General features: G+C 32.8%; 1 protein-coding gene across 1 annotated transcript in view; it reads right to left on the reverse strand.

Moving 5' to 3' along the window:
* The window catches only part of LOC129231190 (E3 ubiquitin-protein ligase HERC2-like), a 323,605-nt gene that overhangs the window by 185,503 nt on the left and 118,457 nt on the right, over positions 1-19,645 (reverse strand). Inside the window, exons 30-34 of the mRNA XM_054865437.1 lie at positions 16,690-17,170; positions 15,900-16,164; positions 11,098-11,248; positions 6,979-7,175; positions 4,436-4,648 (exon numbers count right to left, since the gene is read on the reverse strand). Of these exons, the coding sequence (XP_054721412.1) occupies positions 4,436-4,648; positions 6,979-7,175; positions 11,098-11,248; positions 15,900-16,164; positions 16,690-17,170 (1,307 nt within the window). The remainder of the gene's footprint in view (positions 1-4,435; positions 4,649-6,978; positions 7,176-11,097; positions 11,249-15,899; positions 16,165-16,689; positions 17,171-19,645) is intronic.

Consider the following 19,645-nt stretch of genomic DNA (forward strand, 5'->3'; position numbering starts at 1 on the left):
TGTGGAATTTAGAAAGTTTGGGTATTTCTGATCCCATTGCAGAAATGGATAGGAATAAAAAGTATGCAGAAGAGTCTGTTAAATTTCAGGAAAAGTTAACTATACATCCTTCCGGAAGATATGAGTTAGAATTGCCGTGGAAAGAGTATAGTGTAGAACTATCTGATAATAGAAATTTAGCATTTCAACGCAATGCGAAAATGATAAAACGCTTAAGTAGTGATAATTTATTAAAAGACTATCAACGTATTTTTAATGAATGGGAACAAATGAATATTATAGAAAAAGTACCTGAGAGTGAGTTAAATAAAAAATGTCATTTTTTGCCGCATAGACCTGTTATCAAAGATAGTAGTGCAACAAGGAAAATGAGGCCAGTCTTTGATGCTTCAGCTAGGGAAAGGGGAAAGATATCTTTAAATGAATGTCTAATTAACGGTCCAAATCTTATGGAACTGATACCGGATATTCTAGACAAGTTTAGACAGTACCCTATTGGTTTAAGTTCAGATATTGAAAAGGCGTTTTTGCAATTAAGTATCGCTAATAGGGATAGGGATTTTTTGCAATTTTTCTATCCTTCTGATGATGAAATTTTTTACCGCCATTGTTGTCTAGTCTTTGGATTTTCACCGAGCCCATTTTTGCTCAATGCCTCGATTAGACACCTTTTGGATCATTCTTCTCTTGAGTATACTGATGTTGTTGAAAAGTTAAAAAAATCTTTTTATGTTGACAACTGCAATGCCGGTGTTCTTGATATTAATGAAGAAGAGCATTTTATTGAAAAGGCTCAGGTTATTTTATCTAAAGCTTGTCTAAATTTACGAAATTGGGAAAGCAACGTGGCTTGTAAATACACAACAAAACACACTGGTGACACATCACTATTGGGAATGTTATGGAATTTGGATGTGGATTCTTTAAGATGTAACATTAACTTTAAGGTTTTAAATTGTGATATGAAACTCACTAAGAGACTTATTTTATCTGTAGTGCAATCTATATTTGACCCTATTGGTCTGTTATCTCCAGCTACACTAATTCCTAAACTTATGTTGCAAAATACCTGGAAACATAGGATTTCTTGGGACCAGATATTGCCACCTGATACTGAAAAGGACTTATATAAGTGGATTAGTGAGGTTCATTTGTTGAAAGAAGTGGCAATACCTCGTAATATCGGCTCCAATGCAACCATTGAATTGCATGTTTTTGTTGATGCGTGTAAAGATTCTTATGCTGCTTGTGTGTTTTTGAGAGTGGTTGAAAAATCTGAAGTTAAGATTACTCTTATGAGAGCAAAAGCAAGAGTTGTTCCTTTAAAGAAATTAAGTATTCCGCGGTTGAAATTGATGTCTTGTTGCATTGAGGCTAGATTAGCTTTTGCTGTAAGTAATGCTCTTAGTTTACCTGATAGTAAAGTAACTTTTGGTCTGATTCTACTGTAGCCTTATGGTGGATCAAAGAGGGAGGAGATTGGTCAGTTTTCGTGTCAAATCGTGTGAAAGAAATAAATTCATTGACTCGACCTCAGTCTTGGCGATGGGTCCCAGGGAGTATGAACCCTTGGGACATGGTATCCCGGGGCTGTTCCATTAAGAAAATGGTAAAGTCTGAATGGTGGACCGGACCTCTGTGGCTTAAGGAGGATCCAGAACATTGGCCAAAAGACAAAATCGAGTGTCCTTCGGAGGAAATTAATTTAGAAAGAAAACGTGTCAAATTGGTGACTGGTTAATGCATCTGACACCTCTCCCCCTTGGTACGCCATAAGAACTTTTGACTATGGTAAAATGATTCGAATAATTGGTTGGGTTTTACGTTTTATAAATAACTGTAAAAAGAATAAATATGCTAATAAAGAGTCTTCTATTTCTGTGGATGAAATAGAAAATGCTGAGAAAGCACTGATCCGTTCGGTTCAAAAATCTTATTTTTCCAATGTTGAAAATGTTAAAACTGTTGAACTAATAATTGATAAAGATAACCTTTTACGAGTAAAAACTTGTATTACTGAAAGTACAGATAAATTGAACTTTTTTTATCCTTATCTTTTACGTGGTTATTGTATTTTTACAAAAATGCTAATTGAATATACCCATAGGAAAAATTGTCATGCAGGAATTCAAATGATGCAACGTATTTTGAGAGAGAAGTTCTGGATTCTTAAAGCTCGTAGAACTATTTGTAGTGTTTTGCGTAATTGTGTTAAATGTCAAAGGTTTAAAGCTAGGTCAATGCCGTGTGAACCTACAACACTTCCAGCAGATCGAATTGAGGATTGTGCTGTTTTTCAAATTGTGGGAACTGATTTGGCAGGTCCGCTGTTTTTAAAATCTGGTCTAAAGGTTTGGATTGTGTTGTGCACGTGTGCCGTCTATAGAGCGATTCATCTTGAGCTTGTAAGTTCGTTATCAACGGAAACATTTTTATTGGCTTTAAGAAGATTTATAAGTAGGAGGGGAAGGCCAAGAACAATCTATTCTGATAACGAAACTAATTTTAGAGGAGCTTTCAATGAATTTTCAAACTTAGAATGGGAGAAAATTCAAAGGGAAACTAACACGTTGAGAATATTTTGGAAGTTTATTCCACCCACAGCTGCTTGGTGCAGAGGCTGGTGGGAAAGATTGGTTAGGCTAGTCAAGGAACTGTTGAGACGTACTCTGGGAAATTCCGTCTTATCCTATGAAGAGTTAGAAACTGTTTTATGCGAGTGCGAAGCAGTAATCAATTCACGGCCTTTAACTTACGTTGGGGAAAATTCTCACGATTTAATTCCATTGACTCCATCTATGTTCTTGACTGAGAATCGTAGTTCTAATGTTAGAGATTTGGATGAAATACACCGCAAACATTTAGTGAAACGAATCAGATACCAGGCTAAACTTTTAGGGGATTTAAAGGGATGATTTTGAAGAGAATATCTCAGTCAGCTAGTTCAAAAAAGTAAGCAGAATGAAAGCAGTAAAAAACTCGAATTAAATGAAATAGTTTTGATTGGGGATGACTTCAAGAAACGTTTATATTGGCCTTTAGCTAGAGTAGTTCAGTTAATTGCAGGGCGTGACGGGAAAATTCGAACCGTTAAACTTAAAACACAGTCTGGGATAACTACTCGGCCTATCCAGCGGGTTTTTTCTTTGGAAATGAAAACAGGAGAACTAATCTCGGAAAATATCAAAAAATGCATCACTTTGATCAAAATTTCAGACAAGTTGGATTGGTTTCTTCGTCCTTTGTATATTTTGAGTTGTTTGCTACCAACTCATAATGGGGAGTATGTTGGAACTTAAAATAGAGAATTTGAATAATAGAATATTCTCAATGTTTTGTGTTCATATTTAATTACTAACGTTGTTTATTTAATGTTTATGCAAATTAATCTTGTTCTATTTTTCTAATGGCTTTACTTTTGGTGTGGCAACAGTGTTGTCTAATGTATAAAACTGCCACTGTTGTGGTAGTCAGGACTTGTTTCATTTTTCTTCACGTGTGTTTAAACTGACCATGCTTTTAATTTGTTTTTAATAAATAGTTTTGTTGAAGTTTAGCGTTGTGTCTCGAATTTAAATTCACTAAAATAATGATGAAGTAAGAATCTAGGACATTAAATCAAATGTCCCGTACCTGCAACAAGTTAAATATGTTTAGATTTAACAACGACAATGCAAGACCTTACAAGGCGCGCATTGTCTTACAAGGCGCAAGATCTGGCGCCCTGCAACTTCCACGTGTTCGGCAAACTCAAAGAAAATTTGGGGGGAAGAGAGTTTACCAGTGGTCACCAGGTTCAGACAGCTGTTCTAAGCTGGCTCAAGGACCAGGGAGCGGATTTCTAGCGTCAGAGCATCGAACGATTAGTGCTTCAGTCTGACGAATGTCTCCAGCAACTGGGAGATTTTGCATTAAACTAGAATGCTGTATCTGTGTCATATTGTATTATAGCACGCTTCTCAATAAAGAGTTTTTTGACCTAAATTGTTCGAGTGTAACTTACTTTTTGAACCAGACTTTTTTTTTGGGGGGGGGGGAGGAATACATATATACTACCTTATGCAGCTATTGAGAATCAACATCACTGTGCAAACAAACCTTGAATATAAATTAAACCTCTTAGAGATGTTTATTGAAAGTTTCAGACTAAACACAACAAAGTCAATTTTTACTTGCTGAAAAATGTCTAACAGAGAAGAATACACATCATTTAACATGTTAACATTAATTTGAAAAGACTTCATAGAACCATATAATGGATTTTATTAAAAAAAACAAGTTAATAAGTGTATAATATTGTAAAAGAGTTAAATTCTGAAGAAAAAACAACAGTAAAAAAACCTTGTACAATAAAAACAGCAGTTGAACAATAAAACTAAGCACCTTAGTTAAACAACAAAGAAATTAGTTTTGAAAAAATAAATATTTTACATACAGGGGTCACTTCACTTAGGTAGCAGTATCCAATCATTTTGGTATCCTGGAAATAAACATGAATTCTCCCCCATGGATAAATTTTTTCAACAGCACCAAGATTTGAATCTTCGTCAGATACCATGCCACCTAAACGAATTCTGCTATCAACTCCTCCAAGAGTAGCTAGTACTGCAATATTTGTTCCAAGATTCTTCCCCATCATAAAATCATTCTGAAATTATTCATTAAATTAAAAGATGTGATAAATATGAAATTAAGTTTATAATAAAAAAAGAATAATGCACTTAGCAAAATATTTGTTAATCACTAAATCAAAACTTGGAAGTACAAATTAAAAGTTTTACTGCTACTCTTTTCATCTATCCTTCATAAGCATTAGCATATCAGAAAAAAAAATCAATAACATCATTAGAAAAAATTAATTTTAGAGCAATAGTGATATGTATACTTTTAAAACAAGAATTAAGATTCAATGAACAAAAATATCAAAAAAACTGTTGAATTTTGTAAATGAGAAGGAAGTTTAATGCTTATCTTCTTTTGAAAGTTTTGCATTGTCTTTTGCATGTTAAACTTGCACCTTAAATGATTTTTATCTAAAGCAAAGGTTTTCAACCCAGACAGCAGAACATTTCTTTCAAAACTTCCAAATTTTATTTTTTCTCTCTTTGCGTCCCATTATTACAAATACGGTCACTTCATATGAAATCAACAAATTTTCAGGCATTTTTGTGCAGCATCATTTTAAATTTTGTTGAAATTTAGTAGGTTATACACAATATGACCAAAAGTATTGGAACACTTTCAAAAAGTCAAATTTTTACAGATTTATCAAGAAATAAAAGACCAATTGCTCTGCAATTTTTTTCACAAGTAACGTATACTCCAGCTGCTTTTTTTCAACAAAAATTAAGTCTACTATTCATTTGGGGGAGGAGCAACAAATTGAGGAACTAAAAAAAGGTTTTTGATAATTTTTTATTGTAAAAAACTGGGAATAAGCTATAAATTTAAGAAATAAGTTAAAAGCGTATCAAGAATTTATTTTTATATTTTCGTGATAGTATCTCTTATACTCATGGAGAGATAAGCATTTCTTTCAAAAATGCAAATTTTTTTCCAAGGTTTTCGGCTGCTATCACGCAGAGTTTTCTGTCAAACCTTACTAAACTTTCAGAATGTTTAACACCATATTAGAGAAACATAATAATAAAATTTGAAGTTAAAATATTGAAAATTTAATGAAATATGAACGTTTAAAGCAATTAATTCTTCACTGCACATGCTCGAAAGATAGCAATTTTTAACTTTTATAATCAGAAACCCAGATATTTCCTACAACTCATTAAAAAATTCCACCTTGATATCTTTAAAGTGTAAAAAGTTATCAGCGATCTAATAAGTCGAATTTTAACAATTCATGGTTAGACGATGAATCATGAGGGATCGTTCACAAATATCCGTTCTTATCATGAATCACCCTGCAATGACAATGGGAAAGTGTTGCCAGTTTACGAACGACCCCATTAAATTTGTCGCCTATCCAAGAATTACAGAAATTTGGCTTGTTAGACCCCTGATGACTTATTGAATTTTAAAGATATTGCAGTGGAATTTTTTTATGAGTTGTAGGATATATCTAAGATTTGGATTATGAAAGTTATAAATTGATATCTTTCGCGCATGTGTAGTGAAAAATTAATTGCTTTAAACATTCATATTTCATTAAATTTTCAATATTTTAACTTCAAATTTTATTTTTATGTTTTTCTAATATGCTGTCAAATATTCTGAAAGTTTCGTAACATTTGACGGAAAACTATGCGTGATAGAGGTTGAAAACCTTTAAAACAAATTTGCAGTTTTGAAAGAAATGCTTATACCTCTGTGGATATGAGAGATACTTTCATGAAAATATAAAAATAAATTCTTGATGATTTTTAACTTATTTCAGAAATTTATAGCTTATTTCGGGCTATTTACAATGAAAAATGATCAAAAACCGTTTTTTGGTTCCTCAACTTGTTGCTGGTCCCCTAATTGAATAGTAAACTTAATTTTTATTGGACAATGACAGCTAGAGTGTACTTTGCATGTGAAAAAAAATACAGAGCAATTGGTCTTTTATTTCTTAAGAAATTCGTAAAAATGGGAATTTTTTAAAGCGTCCCAATACTTGGTCATATAGTGTAAGTATCAATCTTCTGTTCTCTCAAATTTTTTTTTGGGGGGGGGGGATTTTTATCAGCTATTTTTTGCTCTATCAATGAGTAAAATTCAGCATTTTTTTATCATTTTTCTAAAAGCTCTAGTAAATTTATATAAGTTAGGAGGAACGTCAAACATGGCTTATTGTCAAAGGAATGAACTTTTATTTGCAGAAACAAATAAAATTTAAGTTAAAACTGACTACAAATTTTTCGGGGCTAAATCGTGGCTCAAAAAGAGTCGCTTTCATCATTTCAAGCATAATTTTCTTTTAGTTAATTGTTTCACACATAGCTTTGAAAAAAATAAAATAAATAAAAAATAAACATTTACCATATCAGTAAATGGAGCAAGTTTCTCCTTTATGAGTTTAAGTTGATTAAAACAGATTGACCCAATTACAGATTTCCAAGTGGGTAAACTCTCCAAATGTCTCAAAACACTGATATATTCTTCTGCAACAGTGCTGCAATGAGATGCAGTCAATGATGCTTGTGGACGCATTGCCCATCTTTCCTTGTGTGGGAACTCTAAAATAATATTCAGAAGTTTTAATTCAAGAAAGAAGGCAAAAACTGTAAACAAACTAAGGTGAGGAAATGAATGAAATGCCACAAATTATTTTGAACTTGAAGGTGAATAAAGTATTCATTTTAAATAAATTAACTCAAATAAATAGAAGTTTGGTAAGACCTCATTTGGAGTATGCTGTTCAGTTTTGGTCTCCTTATCTTAAGAAAGATATTAATGTATTGGAAAGGGTTCAAAGGCGGGCTACAAGGCTAATAAATGGACTTTCTCATTCAGACTACAATTCCAGGCTCAGAATGCTAAAAACGTGCAGTCTTGAGCAAAGAAGAGACCGAGGGGACATGATTCAGTAAAAATTTATTAAAATGAAAGATGTTACGGGGCTGATTTTTAGCACTGTAAACAGGTCAAGGGGTCATTGTTTTATGCTATTTAAATCTCAGGCTAACATGGATACTATGAAAAAAATTATTATTTTAGCAGGGTAGTGGAACCTTGGAACAGCTTATCAGAAGAGGTGGTAATGAGCAAGGGAGAAGATAGTTTTAAGAGGGCCATTGATCTTCACTGGGGATTGTAAATTGGGGCCCAGAGCATGTTGCTGGTTGTCACTTTTGTATTTGTATTTGTAAATTATTGAGCAGGGGTCTTAAAAACTAAGACAATCTGAAGTTTGACAGGTTTAAAATAATAACCAGATGTTCTAAAGATGATTTGTCACTTAATTTAACAGCTTTAAGTATTAAAATCCTGTAATATTCCTCTGATCTTCAACAGATATATTCTGCACAATTCCAATTTATGTGAAAAGGAAAAAAATCAATAAATCAATAACAACTACTCTCATTACAACAGCAAATTACTTAAAATATGTATAACAAGTTTTAATCAAAAAATAAATAAGGTAAATGGAACGAAACGGAAGAGGAATGGGAGAGAAAATATGTGCAGGGGAAATGGACGTATGAAAGTCTGGCCAGAGGAAGTTTGGGTCCTTTTAAGGACTCTTCACGAAATTGCAACTACTTAAAAGGGACTGGCCACAGAATTCTGCTGTATCAAGATGGACCAATAAAAAAGTTCTGATTGACCAGATCAGACCTTTTACAAGCCCTCTTATTAATGAAATGATATGCAAATTGGAAATCTAATATGTATTGATACATCATGTTTGATTTAGATCTAGAAATTTCAAATAAATTTGATTCTTCACAAAAAAAAAATTATAAAATTCACAAAAATATGACCTTGAGAAAAACCTGGACAGATCTCTGATGTAATAATGTAAAGGCATGTCAGTTAAACACTACAAGAATAAAAAATATGCAAAATGTGTGTGAAATTATCACAAGGTAGAGGGCATTTTCTCTGATTCTTGAAAGAGGAAAATCAAAGCAATCTGATATGCAAGAGATGGCTGTTCTGTTAGAATATGAACTCTTCTTAGGTTTCATTTTAGAAATAGATCTAGGTTACAATATTTCATTCAGCCCTTAGTTTTTATTTCATAAATCACTGGTACAAGAATGATTGGTACTCCCTTGAGGTATGAGAAAAACTGCAAGGTGTATGCAGTCAGCTAACAAAAAGTATACAAAAATGTACTGATTCGATTGCAACTTAATTTTAACAAAAGAGTGAGTATTATCCTGTTATCTTACATTAAAACAAAATTATTTTAGTTGAACCTGTCTACCTCAAAAAACTGCATATCTCGAATTTTTTAAATTTTCCAGCAATCTTTATTTCTCATGCTTTTTTCCCTGTTTTTCTCAAATACTTCATGGGCCTTGGTATAAATAATCAAAGAAATAATTTACTGTGGTAGTTCAGACATTATTAACTACAAATAACCAAAAATAAATTCTTGTAAATTAATTTTCTCATAATCATAGCTATCTACAATAAATAAAAAATAAAAGTAAAGTTAAAATCACCCATTCTTAAATATGGAAAGTATTTTGCAGTATCTACAAATGAATCACAAGTCTGATGTACATTACAGAACTTAAAAAATCAAAGGTCAATGTACATTTTGTCTAAAGAATTTTTTAAAAAAAATTACAAATCATGTAATATATTTACCTAATGTATCAGTGACAACAATTATAAAAACAGGACAGGTAGGTTTTATGAAAATCATTATGGTTTTCCATTGTAGAGATTATTTCTCCTGGTTTATAAAGCATTTAGTAATACAATTTTTTTTATCAAAGAAAAAAAATCATTTTAATTAAAAGCCCCAGTATGAAGATACTCTTTTAACATATTTTAATAATGAAGACTCATAAAAGTTAATGTTAATTTATCCTTCCACCATTCATAAGAGACTTCTTTTATTATCTTAGGATCAAAAAGGTTCTTTAAAAGGTGAAAATTTGGCATTATTTTTTTTTTTAATAAGAGCACTGAGTTTCATGGATATTCTCTGGGGTTTTTTTCTTGCTCTGATGGCATCTTCTACCAGGGATTCAAAAAGTGTTCAGGTATAAGCATAATTTTATGCCTACTCTAAGTGTTCTTAGACTTCTTTAGTTTTTTTTTCTCCTTTCATTTAAATATTCTAGCATTAAGATTCATATACACTATGCATTGCTTCAATGGTACATAATCTTTCTCAATAAATCTTAAGTAATGAAGCAAATTAGGTAGTAAATGAAATTTTGGTTGAAATATACTTTTTGGAAAAAGTTTGAAACGCAAAAGATTTTTTCTCCATGTAATTTTAGAAAAACTTAGTTGGTCTGCCTTGTATATTTATTTATGTACCTAATAGGAAAGCTGCATTGATTAAAAAAAAGAAAAACACAAAAGAAAAACTATTTAGCAAACTTGTATTACCGTAAAAAAATATAAGTTTTAAGTTTATTTAAGCTGCAATTTATCTACAAAGCTTTGCTAGTTACCTTGCATTAATAAGATTTTACTCTTTGCATTAATATGTAAAATTTATGAAAACATTTGGGAGAAAACAATGAAGTTTTTCAAAAAAACATTTCTGAAAAAAAAAAAAAACCACATGGTTTTTTTTACAAAACCCCATTTGGTTTAAACCAAACAATCCTAGTACGCATTGCTTGAACAACTCATAGTCCGCAGATTTAAATGCATTAATAAAAACCTCCAAATCTCGAAATCTATCTTTCTCAAAAAAAAAAATTCTGAACCTCATCAAGTATGGCAGATTGTTTTACTGTATCCAGTAAAACACATTTTAATAAAATTGCTTTTGTTAGGGGTATGTATAATTAAAAAAAAAATTAAGAACTCTTGATTATACTTTTTATATAATAGCTGTTCACATTATTTTTTACCTTTTTTTTTGAGTCTAAAAGAGATTCTTTTGTTTTTAATTGGAAATTAGATCTAAATGTTCTGAACAAAAATGAGCTCTTTGACAAAAGACTACATTTTGTTCTCTTCAGTGCAAAAAAAAAAAAAAAAAAACTGCAATATAGTTTTAGGAGGTTCTTATGTTAGATTCATAAAATTTTTTTACTGTTATTAAAAAAATCTATACATATTAATTAAGTTTCAGCTTAATAAATTTTATTTATAAAAGGCAGGGTACATTTGCATCTTCATTTCAACTAAAAGTCTGAATGTGCCCAAATGCCGACCTGGAAACAGAGATCTTGCAATTCAATGAAGTTAGTGCATGATTATGAGTTAAAAACGATTTTGAATTGATGGGCATAAATCTTTCATTAAACATTTGGGGATCTGGTACAGTACAACTTTATGCATTTATTTTTCATTAACAAAATGTTTTTAAAAATGTTTATATCATAAAAATATAGCTTTCATTTGCAGTTAGATTCTTATCAACACAGCATTCATTTCAAACATAAATTAGCACAAAATTAAACACACATGCAATTTTACTCAAGCAGAGACAGAAAAAGGGGGGAAAAAATGTACCAATGGGTTCCAATGTCGGATCATTAGCACAAGACAAAAGAACGCTGCCAAGCATTTCAAATAACTGTTGAACAATGTTGATTTTTCTCATGTTTGAATAGCGACGATCCCAAGATGACAGGACTGTTCTTAAAAGTCTTAGAGCTTGGATCTAAAAATAATAAGAATCACTTTAAAAAAATAATAAAAAGAAAAACTGGTGTACCTGGCATGTTCATAGAAAATACCATTTAAAAATATAATTTTGAACAAAATACAAAACAAAAACATTTCTATTCGCTAAAAAAGTTTAAAAAATGGATGACAGTGAATGAATAACGTAGGAAAGGAAAATATATATGATCTCAGACATTTCAGAGGTCACATTTCCCTTCCCTCCCACCCCTTCAATTTGATTCGCAGAAAAGTGAGGGTTTTTTTCATGGAATTGATCAACATTATGATAATAAAAGTTTTTGTGAATTTCATTCCTCCAAAATAGTTTCATGTCTCTAACTAACTAACTGACTAACACACAGATACACACGTAACCTCAGAGCAACAGTAAGAGATCTAATCCCAGGAATAACAATAAGACATCTGACTGTTGCCATACATGATAAACAGTTAATTACACAAATTAAAGCATAATACATTATGCATTTGAATTCTATTTAAAATAATTCAATTGCTCTAAAAAATGTATCCTCTTTTTGTCTATTTATTATTTAAAGTTCAAATATATTGAACTGAAAGTTTATTCTGGGGTGTAGGATCTTCTTGGGCTTTGGATTATGAAGGTAATAAATGGCTATCTTTCACTTATAGGCAGTAAAAATTTAATTGCTCTAAACGTTCATATTTCTTCAAATTTTCAATCTTTTAATATCAAATTTTATTGCAGTATAACTTTGATTTAAGGATACCCAATTTAACAATTTCCTCAATTATCTGATACCTTTCATTGCTCTGGATCTGACTGCATTGAATGTCTATGCTCCTCGATTTAATGATATCCTTGATTTAACGATAACATTTTCCAGTCCCTTGATAATCATTAAATCGAGATTATACTGTAATATGTTTCTCTTGTATGCTGTGCTGTTAAACATTCTGAAAGTTTAGTAACAGTTGACAGAAAACTCTGCATGCTATGAGTCGAAAACCTTAAAATAAAACAAATATTTTTGAAAGAAATGCTTTATATCTCCGTGGGTATAAGAGATACTTCCACGAAACTATAAAAATAAACTCTACAATGTTTTTAAAGTGAAATGTATAGCTTATTTCCAGCTATTTACAACAAAGGATGATAAAAACCTTTTTATGTTTTCTCAATTTGTTGCCGGTCCCTTAAATGAATAGTTGATTAAATTTTTACTGTAAAATAACAGCTGGAGTATACCTTTTATGTGAAAAAATTACAGAGCAATTGGTCTCTTAATTCTCAAGAAATTCGTAAAAATGTGAATTTTTGAAAGTATCCCAATACTTTTAGTGATACAGTCGACGCTCATTATAACGACCACACATTATAAAGACCGTCCCATTATAACGACCAGTGGTAAAAGTCCCAACTTCGTTCCTATGAACTCTATGTTAATTTGCTTTCATTATAACGACCTCTTTGTATCGTATAATCCAATACAGGGACCGAATTCAGCGGACGCTATTTCTGGTGTTCTTTCCAATAAACAAATTTGTAGCTTGAAATGACTTTGATTATTGTTTACGGACATCTGCCTGAAGTTTTCAATGTCAAATCGAACTTTGAGAGGGGTGGAGGGATTACCATTCACCACTGCTAGCACAGAAAAAATAATGGGAGGAAAAATCGAGAAATTTCCAGATTCCTAAGAAAAGGGAGTTGACAAATGTATTGGTAGTTTGGTGTTTGAATCTAGTGGTTTTTAAAATTTGGGGTTCTCGAGAGACTTTTAAATGCTTCTTTGAAAAGCAAGAAAAACACAATTTATCACCTATATCTGAACCAGAAAAAAATGTTTCGCAAAAATCACTTCTGTCAAAAAGGCAAACATCTGTCTGGTTTTATCTTCAGAAAATGTTGTGGTAGTAGTAGTAGTAGCAGATTTGCAAGTGTGTAACATTTTCCTCCCTATATTTTCTACTTTAAAATTTGTTTAATATTCTGTTATAATATTTTGCACACGATTTTTCTAAAAAAAATCCTATGATAAAAATAATTTGGGCATTTAACTGGAATGTTTGAAAAAGTACCATTTTTTTCGGAACAGCGGGGCATGCATGATGACCGTGTATATTTTTTTAATCATACCTCTTATAACGACCACTCGTTATAAAGACCTTTTTCTCTGGGACGGAGATGGTCGTTATATCGAGCGTCGACTGTATAGTGTATCTTGGTGAACATTGGTCGAATTAATATAATTTTTTTTTTGTTCATATTGTTTGCTCATGCTTGTGTTTTTCCTAAATGCAATGTGGGGGACTTGAAAACTATAGAAGAAGTTAAATTTCAAATATTTTTTTTTTTTGCATAAGCATCACTTTTCTGTTCTGTGTATGACATTGAAATTGAAAGTAATTTAATGACAATTATAGACTCATTAAAAGACAATTATGTTCTGTGAGATAAATTATTTTCGTTCAGCTTTCCTTTTTATGTATATGAAGGTTGAGCTGTGAAAAATAATATATTTTTCCTTAAAAAGACATGAAAGTAAAAGGAAGTTTTGATGGACATTTGTCTCAAGTACATGTTATCAATTCATTAGTTAAAAAAATGTTAATGATGAAATTTCAATTATTTTTTCAAAAAATACTGAAATACTTACTTTTAAGAACTAAGCGACAAAAGTAGGAATCTTTGAGGCATTTTTATTTTTTCCTAAATGGTAAATTTTTTATGGATTGGGAGATGTATAACTTAACAGTACTGGTATAACATTTAAAATAAAAACAATGCACATTTTACTAACTTATACAGGGTGTTCTGTTTTAACCTGCAAGACCTATATTTTCACAACTGTCAGTCCTAGATGTATATTTCCAATTGCAAAAATGTTCTAAATCAGTTGGAGTTTAGATATTGAAAGTTTGAAGTGAAAATAAAAATAACTCAAAAAAAAAAAAATTATCTTTTTATATGGGCCCCAGGTTTTCTAACGTAAATTTAGGAAAACAGTTTTAATTGAAAAATAACACCAGTACAAAAAGTTTGAGGTTGGTACGACCAATATTCACTGAGATATGAAATGCAGCGTTTAGTGACTTAAACCACTTTTCACTCGCTGTCAATAATACCTTTTGAGGGAACATATAGCGGTTTACAAGGGTTTAAAATTATAAGTGTGCATAGAGCGTGGTTTTTCAAGTTGTTCGAGGCTTTGCAGTGGGTTTTTGCATATCAAGGCAAAACTTTTGCATTTCTTTTTGAATAGCAATGAAAAATATAACTACCTTGGTATTTTAACTTTGACAATCAGTTATTCTTCTGAAAGGGCGATAAATTCCAATCTCATCTTCACTATGGTCCCTAAAAACTTTAAACTCGAATATCTCATTGAGTTTTGGATGCACAAATGTCAGGATTTTTGTGTCAGTAATAGTTTTCAATGGAAATTATTTCGCTAAATATTGGAACCTAGGCGTAGGGTATGTCATGCGTTAGCGAAAAAATTTTTTTTTGAATTTTGACTTGCACATCTAGGATCTAATGTATTTGCACATGAGAAATTCATTTCTGGTGTTATTTTTGAAAAATATTAAAGTTTAGCTACCGGGAAATGGCAACGAAAAACGCCCGAAAATGCTCATTTTTACTATTTTTCTTCCGGCGTTTTAGTTAATGGATACAGACATTTATTACCATTTAAATCATTTATTTAATAAGTAAAAGGCATGATAAATGTAAAACAAAACAAATTTTAGATACTTCTAGTAGTAAAATACCAATAATTTACAATAATATGCGTATGTGGACAAGTTTACGAACAACATACTTACATTTATATAGTACCTGAACACAATAATGCACATAACTGTTGACATAGTTTTTTTTCATTAAGTTTCGAACACTTTTAGGAAGTCTTTCTTTGTTTTTAAAGATGGCATTAGTTCTCTGTTACGCAACTGTGTTCGTATAAAACCATCCCTCTTAGCCAACCACACACTGATTCAGCAGGTTCGGTCACTAATTTCACTGCTCTCTTTGGGTATGTAATGGATATGGAGGTAGTTCCAGTGGGGTAACATTCAATGCTGCAAGCAATGCTGGCAGCATTGCAACAACAATGCAATGCTGCCAAAGGCAAATTTGTTGTAAATATTGGTACCGTGAGGGTTTCTGTGTCCCAGTCAATTAGTTCCGTAAGGTCGCAAGCATTAAGATTTACTGTCTGCGGAACTTTGAAAGACCGTACTGAAAAGCATCCTAAGTCCTTTCCAGTCATAATTGACATTATTTTGTCAACAGCAAAGGCCCTTTTACTTGTGTCCTCAGAGCAGAGAAGAGCAATCAGTAAATTCTCAGGATGAGCCCACCAGGCCCCGTTTTTTATGCAGGATTCAGAAGCTTCTTTAACCCTTACATCTTACTTCTGCCAAAGTCTAAACAATTTAATTAGATGTGACGGTCCATACTTTATATCACGTTTGACCTTAATTTCGAAAAACATTGGGAGGTAAACTTGTGCTACCCATGTTGCAAGAAGCTTCAAGATCTCCGTATGTTGAGGTCCAAGATTATGCTTACTCATATAGAGCAGCAAACACCTCATGCCACACGTAAACCACCTACTGTGGGAGAGCTGGCCACATTTCAGAGCTGCGACTTCTGGTACCAGCTCCCCTTTTTCAATTGCGTGAAGATACTTATATGCTACTTGGCTGTCAGTGCTCATTTGGCTTGCAGCAATTTCATCAATATTAACAAGGGGCTCCAAAAACGGAATAGGCTCAAAGTCTGTTTTTTTCTCAAGAAACTCAACTTGGGAAAAGAGTTTGCCTATAGTACCTATCCAGCCCTTTTCTGAGGAAGTTGGTCCGTCAAGTTTTGCGACTATATGACGCAATGGCAGCTCATTGATGTGAAGCCAGCAGAAAGATCTGAAAAGTCTGCGATCAAGGAATTTTTCAACATAATGTAGCATGCCACCTTTCCAGCCAGACATATCATTGGTGGTATCACTCCCAATCAATTGGAGGCTAATGTCTATACTTCTGTCCTTCAACCAGTCATACAATCCTATTGCATTTTGCTCAGCCGGTTTTGCAGTTGTTGTTTTTTCTTCTGGTGTATAATGAGTGAGATAGCGACCTCGGGGCTCTTCTGTCACTGTCATGTGATTTTCTTTAATGATGCGCTTTCAAAAGCTACCAGTGTTCTCATCGTGCCTAATAATTAGAGTGTTGTCCCTCCTGCTATCGACAAAAATGCCAGTAATGTTACTTTTTGCGACATTGAAACTCTCCTCTGCTCTTGAGTGCTTCATAACACGCTCTATGGCACGAAACACTTTTTTACTATCACATATGAAATGTTTTTCATCTTCACCGAGATGGCCTGCCTTCACAAGATCACTCAAAAGACCATTGATGATAGCAGCTGTAGCGGTTGAAGAAACACCGAACCTGACCGAAGCAGCGGCCGCATTACTAATATCAAGATAGTTTCGTTTAAGGTAAGTTCCTGATTTTTCTCGCACTGAGTCATTTTCACTACTGCCGATTATTTCTTCATTCGAACAATCAACTTCCATGTCATCTTTCGGATCATCAGCCTCAAACGCAAGAGTTGTAGGGTCAATGATAGTAGCCGCCTCTTGCTTTGATTTTGAAGTTGCTTCTCGTTGTCGCTCTAGACGTGATTCGTCGATTGACTTACGTAGACTATTTTTTCTAAGCTTAGCCGTCTCTTGTGAATCCAGGCCGGACTCTTGCATTGACGAAACAGGACCTACTTTTTCCCTCTGGGCTTTGATCCAAAGTAGTTCTTTTTGTGGGAGCCTTACTTTTGCATTGCAATTGCAAAGACAGTGAACCTGTGCATTACAAGTTTGCTTACATGGAGCATCTTCTTCACTACAAAGTACAATTTTACATGTGTACAAAGCTATATCGAAAAGTTTATCAAGTTTAAGCTCATACAGTTCTTTAATAGTTTTCCAAACTTTCTCTCGGGCGATGTCAGAGAAGATGGACCAACTCCGACTGAGTCTTTGTCCTATAGCTTTTGTGCTACAAACTATTGGTTCCTTCAATTCGTTGTTAGAACTTGACCACCGTTCTGCAATCTCAAAAGCAACAAGAGAAAAAATGTTTGCCATTGAAACATTGCGTGGATCTTGATCACTAATGACGATTTCATCTTGCTGCAACTCGAGGCATCTTTGCAAACAGTCACGTAAAGTTGGGAACTCAGTTGGTAGGAAATTTTTCGGACCTCCTAGATATTCACTCAGCTTAGTGTTCAAAGCTCGCCTGGTTTTTTTGGCAACAGAAGATGCCATCATGACTCCAAATAATTATTAAAACCATCTATGAAAATTTCTTGGAATATTGCGTATCTAAACAGCTAAATACGCGTGTGGCACAGATGAGTGGTCAGCTGAGCAGTAGATTCATCAAGGGTAAAAGTAAAAGTTAATGAAATAGTATATTAAAAAGCTTTGTACAGATGTACCACAAAAATTTTCAGAGAATTTCGGTGTCATGGTATTACATGACGATGATAGATTTCTGAAGAATCAAAATGTAAGACCTTCTTCCTCGATGTTTAAAATTGCTAGTGTCTCTTGCGTTCCAGCTTTTTTGTAGAAATAAACCCACCCTTTAAGAAAAGAAAAAAGGGAATGCCATTCTGTCTTTTGTCGGAAAGTGCAGCTGGTATAAAAATCTTAGGAATGATGAGAGAAATTTTAGCCCAAACGTGCCTGCTGGTCAAAGGTTATCTTGGGGGAGTTTAAATGAGTAAAAGGGGGTGTCACTTCCCCAGATGCAGGTGGCCGTTTCCCCTGAACGACCGGCTGTGCAACGAAGTCAGCAGTGTCAGTTGACCGGAAGCGTAATCCGTTTCAGCCGGAATGATCATTGATACCCGCAGCTCTTTTTACAAAGCATTAAGAAACGAAAACATATTTTTTTGTATTTTGTCAAACAAAAGTACGTTCATTAAAGCTGAAAACATGTATTTTAGGTAGCCGAAGCATCTTTTAAATTTTACCAGCAGCTATATTGTGTATTGAAAATGAAAAATGGGATTTTTCGAAAAAAACACCGGAATTTTATGTAAATTGCGATTTCGCAATAGCTAAAATTGCTTTAAAAAAACTTTTTTTTGTACCAAACATCTTAGAATTAGTGAATCCATAGGAAAGTGTGCGTTCCAAGTCGAAAACAAAACTTTTATTTTTATGACATACCCTACTAGGGCCCATATAAAATGTTAAATTTCGTATATTTTGACTCATTTTTATTTTCACTTCAAACTTTCAATATCTAAACTCAGCACCTGATTTTGAACATTTTTGCAATTGGAAGTATACATCTGGGACTAACGGTTGTGAAAAATAAAAGTCTGCAGGTTAAAACCAAACACCCCGTATAACTGTGTGGATGCCTAGGATGGGATGAAACTTTAAACTATTATTTTGATGCTAGGTTACTTTTTTGTACCACATTCATGCATCAAATCTAGGAGACTAATTAAGGTTTGAATTTACTAGTTTTGGTATCATTTTTTGCTACACTAATGAAAAATTTAAATCTATCTGAAAATAATATAAAAGAAATGTCTGCAGTTAGGAGACCATTGCAAAATGCCTTGAAGGAATTTTTTTTAATTCCTGTTAAGGATGAAAAATGAGTGTCTTAAGTGCTGTAAATGAAATAAAAATAAGAAAATTTAAAACAAACTGCTGATTAAAAACAGCATGTAGAGACAAAAATAGGAGAAAGCATACAATCTCTGAATAAAATATCAACCTCTTCTTCTTCAAAAAAATATAAAGAATATTAAAAAACATAGGATGTCTGGAACCTGAACTGTGCATCTATACTCTATAATCAGTCCAAAATTATTAATGTTAAGAGCCAGTTTTAATAAGAACCAGGCAGAAATGGGGTGTTCAGATAAACACCATTTTTGATTTTGCTCAAATTTTCATGGTGGATTCTTTTAAAGATTTTAGAAGACACATATTTTTCTCTTTTCCTCCAAAAAAATTTTTGGGAACCTGTAAAAATTTGTAAAGTGGAGCTGGACGAAGGTTTTCCAAATCAGCGTTTTAAAAATTCGATTATTTATGTGTATTGAGCACCAGTCAAAAAAATTCTTGTGTTGACAATATGACATTTAGTATCTAAATTGAAATATATCCTGAATTTTGCGGCTGACCCTCAGTACAACCTTTCAGAGGTCGCCAAACTTTGTCCAAAAAAAATGAAAAAGTACCATGTTTGAGAACCTCTTGTTCCCTGCATTGAGGCTCAACCATGGTTTTTGCACGTAATTTGCGTAGTAATATATATAAATTATTCAATACCATCATTAGTTGGGTGACTCACCCTTTGCGCTGCCAAAAGAAAA

Source organism: Uloborus diversus, chromosome 10 (genome assembly GCF_026930045.1).
Source record: "Uloborus diversus isolate 005 chromosome 10, Udiv.v.3.1, whole genome shotgun sequence".
In the NCBI taxonomy this organism is placed as follows: domain Eukaryota; kingdom Metazoa; phylum Arthropoda; class Arachnida; order Araneae; family Uloboridae; genus Uloborus; species Uloborus diversus.